This window comes from Arachis ipaensis, chromosome B02 (genome assembly GCF_000816755.2).
Source record: "Arachis ipaensis cultivar K30076 chromosome B02, Araip1.1, whole genome shotgun sequence".
In the NCBI taxonomy this organism is placed as follows: domain Eukaryota; kingdom Viridiplantae; phylum Streptophyta; class Magnoliopsida; order Fabales; family Fabaceae; genus Arachis; species Arachis ipaensis.
In genome coordinates this window covers 31043679-31050457 of record NC_029786.2, presented here as the reverse complement: position 1 = coordinate 31050457, position 6779 = coordinate 31043679, and the positions used below count along the sequence as shown (strand labels likewise).

The 6779-nt window shown below is 33.3% G+C and overlaps 1 protein-coding gene across 7 annotated transcripts; it reads right to left on the bottom strand.

Moving 5' to 3' along the window:
• On the bottom strand, positions 599 to 4170 carry LOC107628285 (translin-associated protein X-like). Of its 7 annotated transcripts, none has more exons than XM_021115758.1 (6): positions 3953 to 4170; positions 3784 to 3850; positions 2461 to 2601; positions 2338 to 2395; positions 1748 to 1949; positions 599 to 1048 (listed from the first exon to the last, which is right to left on the bottom strand). In XM_021115758.1, exons 3-6 carry the CDS (start codon positions 2598 to 2600, stop codon positions 948 to 950), a joined length of 501 nt encoding a protein of 166 aa, XP_020971417.1. In that variant the 5' UTR covers position 2601; positions 3784 to 3850; positions 3953 to 4170; the 3' UTR covers positions 599 to 947. The 7 variants fall into 7 exon arrangements, with proteins under 7 accessions (XP_020971417.1, XP_020971418.1, XP_020971415.1 ...); XM_021115759.1 differs by having other exon boundaries at positions 3784 to 3838; XM_021115756.1 differs by lacking the exon at positions 3784 to 3850 and having other exon boundaries at positions 599 to 851; positions 947 to 1048.

The window sequence follows — 6779 nt, the reverse complement described above, 5'->3', positions numbered from 1 at the left end:
ATCACTTAAGAATGATCGAGTCCAATAGTCAACTCTCCCAACAACTCTGCACATTAGCACACAAATTTTAAAAATATACTAGTGTTTGCAACCATTACCGTTGAATATCAAAAGCTAATTCATTGATCCATTTCTAACGAACATAATAAAATTTAAATCTCTAACCTTACCAGTAAGATTCACTAAGCTTGCTGGAATAGGTTATCATTTTTTTCCTTATTTTATTGAGAAGCAAATATAACTAGAGCTATTTACCAAAAAAAAAAAAACACACACGTACATTCAATCTTGAACCAGCAACCAAAGCCCATTATAGTTCCAAATTAAACTCATTTCACTCCAACTTCTATTTGATAGATTCATCAATCTTTCTTGGAACATGCATAGGCCATTTCCCATTCAACGTGATTATAATTACACAAAAATTAGTAGATGCTCGTAAAGTACATTTAACCATTGCTTTATAAATATTTACAACTAATTAGATTCTAAATACTACTCTACAATGGCTAAATTATGCTTAATTAGTTAGTTATATGGATCAAATGCCAAAACGAAGACATAGACACAATGATGTATAGCTACTAGATTTTGTGATAAACTAGAAAGGAACTTGGATGTTAATATCATTGCATAATTCGAACTTCATGTCAATGATTTCTTTGATCTCGAAAGATCTAGTACAAGCTAACACTAATAATATGCGATCAGCTCAAACTTTACCAGTAAAATGGCACAACGGGTCGTGCCATGTTTGATAAGAATGAACTTCAAAATTTCATCGCCAATATTGCTGATATTGATTCTGTGCAGTGATATCAACCTTGACAAATTAAGCATTCAATGGATTGCTGTTATATGGAAACTCCCGCTTCATTGGAAATTGTTAAATAGAAAATTGGCAACTTAAAAATGAAGGAGGAATGCGAGAGAAGAATGAACATACCTCATAGTTCGATATCTGCAACTCCAACCAAGAAAGAACCCGGGTCGTTAGATCCAAGAAGTGGGATATACTCTGATCCTCTCACATGAACACTAAAGCAAGCTACATTAAGAAACATTTGTTAGCAAGATTTCGGGTGAAAGTTGAATACATTAGAAGACTTGAAACATTTTCAAGACAAACTAAAAAGCTCATTATATGAGCAGAGAATGCATAGGTAGGAATCATCATTATCATCATTCATGCAAGCATCATAATTAAAGGGCAAGAACGACTTTAGATGTAAATACAGTTATAAAAATTAAGAAGATACACTTCTTATAAGCATCAATTACATGAACGCAGGAATAACATCAAGCACTTACGACAACAGAGCACTTATTTCATTATTTTATAATATCCCAATACATTAAAATTTGTAAACAAGTTCTATACTACACTATAAATATTTAAATTATAGGACCCTATAAAAGGGGGACACCAAAGAAAATAATGTAGGCAGCTTATCCTGATAACTGCAACAGGTGGTTGATTCCACAACATAAACTAGTGACCTTGAAATCAAACAGAGACAACTTAACCCTTGTTCCAAAGTTTCCTTAATTTTGTACAATATAAGACTTTATTACAAACTACTAAACTTTAAGGACCTAACATAAAATAAATGAAAAAACAAAATGACCCTTGGTAATTTAACCTTTTAGTTCTCCATCAATTGTTATATTACTATCTTCAGACTCAAGTAAGACTTTTAAGGCATAAAAGTTTATAAAATGAAACTTTCCGTGTTGCTAACATTACCATTCTCTATTTTCATGACACTTTGGAGCATTATTTCCATCTTTGTCTTCATATCATGACTATCACCCATATGTGGCACTACAACTGTAAGCTCTCCGTATATATCACGAGTAAATCTGCATATCTTCTGAGCAAATTCAAGCTCACCATCTGATATCCTACTAATAGCTAGACGCATCAGTTCTCCAGTCAAATCCGCAAGCTGTAAAAGAATGTTCAGCACCTTTAAAAAATAGACGTTGGAGAAAAATCGCAATATGATTTTAAGCATACTTCATGTTCTATAAAAATCATATAACTGTATTAAAAAAAAAGCCAACATAACTGGTTATATTCATTACAGAAAAATCAAGCGCACTTGTAAATCTCTTTGAATGGAAACATATTGTTATATGGTGTTAGTGTATGTGTGTTATCAACTAATATTCTATTAATAGCATAAATAAGTCACTGACATGGATAATAAATAAAATGAAAAAATATATTCACCCCTAATAGATAGTCAAGGATATTTATTTGCAGAGGCTGAAGTGATGGATCACTAAGTGGTAACAATGTGTTGTTTATCTCGTCAAGCGTCAAAAGCATACCATTTTTACAGAAACCGCATAAAGTAGTTGCTTCAACATACTCTTGTATCTGCAAACACTAAAGGCATGTATCAGATGAAAGTATTTTTGTCCTCAACAAAAAAAAAGTTACATTAAGCATACCCAGGCGAGTATGCTCGTCGTAGCTTCCAAAAATCGGTACCCTGCAATTCTTTGACTAGTCGGGACATGTAGTGATCTGGCACTGCTGCTAGATCCTTTTCGGCTTTCTGAAGTACTTCCTCTTTATTATACTTACTCATCCTAGTTAAGACATTAAAATAAAGCATTGCCAATAATATCAGAAAGATTTAACATTTAATCAGTAGCCATCACAAGTAGACCTTGGTTTCATATTTCTTATAATTTTGTTTTTATTAAGATAGAACATTTTCATACTCACTTTATTCACAGACTGCTTAACAAACAGAAGAAAACAAAGGATATGTATAAAGTATGGATATGAGGTTTAATGTGAATAAGATAAGCTTACTGCTAATACAAAACAAACTCATAGTAGTACATCAATTTCAGGGAACAAAATGAGAAGTTGATTCAGATGACTACTTGAAGTATATAAGAAAGCATTGGCAAAAATAATAAAAACAAAGGCCACATATAGATCATGTTTATGTAATTTAGCTGATCCGAGATGGCACTTGAACTAGTTGAAGATCCTAAAATATCCACCCAATGATTCACAAGACTCGAGAGAAACAGAGAGAGAATAATGGAAAAGCGAAAGATAACCTGTGAACTTGAAATATTACTTTTTTGCTACTCATTGTTACATTGCGAATTGCTTTTACCACTCATTCGTTTCTCATTCTACAAAGTACAAACTTAACAATGAGCAGCATATAACAGAACAGGCACAGCTTCTCAATATCCATATGTTTTCTCAACATTCCATGATTCCAATTAATATAAAGCATGTTTCAAGATATCATCATTGAAACAGTTTTCTTAAAGGTCCATGTCGTGTGTGCTAAGATTATCAATTCTAAACATCCTGAATGAATTGAAAACCACTAATCTCAAGAAAGTAAATTAGTAACATAACATTTTTGGTGAGCTTCTATGATGTGCAATGCTTCCTACATAAACAGACCCTCCCACTTCAAAGCACTAATCCTTTAGAGTGTGTTTCAAAGTTGAGGTGTTGGAGGGAAGAACAAACAACAACAACCAGTGATTCTAATTTAATATCCCAAAACTCCCATTACTAATGCAAACGATCAAACAGTTCACTACTCTCCCAAGCAGAAGTTTGAAGAGAGAATTTCCATTTCAATTCAAGTAAATATAATTACTTGGAAAACAAAATGCTATGAATAACATGATATTACCACTTAAACCTTCCAATGATCCCTCACAATCACTTCCTAAACACTGCATAATGCTCCAAATATACATCATCTAAAAAGAAATTATAAATTTATGCACCTGAATGTTTACCCTTCAGCTAAGTTCAACTCAATGTCTACTGGCTACTGAAAATCTATCAGAGTCTCTTGCAAACCAAAATAACGAATCATTAAAAAAAGATTGAAACTTCGAATGAAACAAGAACAAAATAGTTAAAGTAAGGTGTGAAAGCAATAAGAGTAATTACAACGTCATTAAGATATTCAACGTTTGTGAATTGGAAGCCATGAAGAGAGAAACCCTGAAGAATGAAGCGTTGAATGAAAGCAACATCTGTTTGATGAACGACTATACATAAATTTGCACCCACCACTATTTGAGGTTTGGGGTTTTCATTTTTGAAACATTCTCAGGAAAAAAGACGGTACTTTTTTTTTTTGGGACTAAAGAGGGTAGAATTTGGTTTGTATTTCAGTTATTGTTTCTAAAAAGTCTCTATAAAATAAAAATATTTTATTTATCAAATTGTATAAAGATAGAAAAAGTAAAGTTTATATATATTATTAAGAAGCTATAGTAAAATGGCATAGTTTTTCAATCTTCGTACTTATTTAGAGGTCATGGATTTAAATGGCATAGTTTTTTCATACTCATCTAGAGATTGTGTATTCGAGTCTCCTTATCTTTGGTAAAAAAAATTTATATATAGTGTTTTTATATTTTACTAATGTATTAATAGGCACGTTGTACTAAGATTACGGTTCTAAAAATGGGACTGAATTACAAAACTCCTGGCTGATCGAATCGAACCAATACCTTACCAGTTTCTATTAAATGACGGCGTTTAGTCTCCACGTGGTCTCTCTCTCTCTCATCTCTCATATAGACTTCTAAGGCATAAATTTATTTATTATTATAAAGGAGCCTAACAACAAAGTGAATTCCATCCTAAAATCTTAATGCGTGGTAACAAAATCGCAACTGTTCACTATAAATCTCACTTTGACGTGTGCTGAAAGTGCCAGAAGTTCATGATGAATCGCAACTAAAGTCCCTTTTTATCCCTTATATTTAGTGCATGTTATAACATCAACAATCCCAAAACGATAGGATTAATGAACAATACTTTATTCTTATTGGTTGAGTGGGCTTAACCCCATATTGCTAACTGATCTATTCCGTTGTAAAATTTAGTTCGTTTCTTTAAAAGATGTCCTAATTTTTGCGCTATTTGGTGAAATTCAAAAACAGATGAATAACTGTTCTTATATGACAGATGACATGGTCTTTATATATTAGAAGTTGGTAGTTATTTTTTACCATAACTTTTTTAGTTTGGATCTTTTATCCCACCTTCGAGAGAGCTTACAATTCTTTCTGTCATTGGTATGGCTCTAATTAATCAAAAGGTTGGTCGTGTTGCAGACATAAATCCATCCAAACTGGCTTAGAATTAGGGCTGGTAATATATACCCTACCCACGGGTACCCAACCCGGACCAACCCGTTCGGGTAGGGTTGTCTACCCGATCCACTACAGATAGGGTAGGGTACGGTGCGAGTTTGCCTGCAGGTAGGGTAGGGTACGGGTTCAAGGTATACCCTACTCGCACTCCTAATATATTATATAATATATATGTAAAAGTTATCTATGTACTAAAGATTTGAACTTAGTTTTTTATTTTCTATTTTATTAATATGTATAAAATTTGGAATGGTTGAATTTTATGTTTGCTTGAAAATTTTTTGTTTTTCTGTAGGTAAGGTCGGGTAGGGTAGGGTTTAGAACTTTAGAGTGCGGGTAGGGTTAGGGTTGAGAGATTCTCAACCCGCGGGTAGGGTAGGGTAGAGTTTTCAGAAAATTTTCAACTCGCGGGTAGGGTTAAGGTAGAGTCCAAACTCTACTCTACCTTAACCCTACCCATTGCCAGCCCTACTTAGAATTTGGTTTTTGGAGTTATCCGTTTATACGAGCTTCCTAGATCATGGAATTCCACATATATATGTAGCTTAGAATTGGTGCTCCAGGATGAAATGGTGTGTATCCTACTACTACTTAAACTAAAATATGGTGATATTATATGTGTGAAGTTTATATATGTTAATTTTATTTTGTTCTGTTAAAGGTGATCGTATACATTAAACGGCCAATGTGGCGGTTTTTAAGACTACTATTCATGAATATGGAATTTACTCAATGAGAAATTTCATTGTTCAAGCAAATACGAAAGATGTGAGGATAGCCATATATAAGTTCAAGCTGAATTTTTACATGAAAACTTGCGTTAGTGCTCTCTCCGGTGAGATATTTCAATTGACTTTTCGATTCATCTCCTTTCCGAAAATTGAAGCAATTGATGTTGTCAATCTGTAGGCAATACAATGATCAGATCATTGAAAAAATAGTTTATTGACTTGTTTTGGTTTTGTAATTTTGTTTATGGCTAATTTGTTGTATCTTTGTTAGTTTCTTCTAAAGGTGACATTGTATTCGTATTTTTGTCTCCACTGTGGTATAGATTGCATTGGTCACATTATGGGAAATGAGGATGTTAGACCAATGGTTACAAAATCAACGACAAAAAAGTAAGATCCCAACTACACATCCAAGCATTTTTGCATCCAAGTTCAACCAAGCAGACCCAATACCAAAAAAATTACTCTCATCAATGAGAGCGTGTTTGACGAACGAGATTTTTGCCAGTAAAGAATGTCATAAAAACAGTCGCGTTGTAGATATAATTTCTAAACCAACAAAAATCCCTTTCGTGCAAAGTTTTGGTTGTCACAAGTAACAAACCCCTTAAAATTGATAACCGAGTATTTAACCTCGGGTCGTCTTCTCAAGGAACTGCAGGGAAGTATGTTCTTATTATTGGTTATGGAGATTGTAAAATTGGGGTTTCAAGAATGAGGAACGAGTAATTTAATGGCAAGTAAATTAAATGGCAATTGAAAATAGATAAATACTGTAAAGCGAACTTTTGGCAAGGTATCAGAAATTAGAGGTCCTATCCTAGCTATCCTTAGCAATGATGATGATGGTTGAATCCTAATTCCACTTTGTTAACCTTT

What these genes read in the sequence shown, in the direction of transcription:
- LOC107628285 (XM_021115754.1), bottom strand. Translation starts at nt 4,038, where the DNA reads ATGTTGCTTTCATTCAACGCTTCATTCTTCAGGGTTTCTCTCTTCATG. An exon ending in TTGAATATCTTAATGACGTT is followed by an intron (nt 2,602 to 3,952) that starts GTAATTACTCTT and finishes TGTCTTAACTAG; the next exon opens with GATGAGTAAGTATAATAAAG. An exon ending in ATGCGGTTTCTGTAAAAATG is followed by an intron (nt 1,950 to 2,337) that starts GTATGCTTTTGA and finishes ATTCTTTTACAG; the next exon opens with CTTGCGGATTTGACTGGAGA.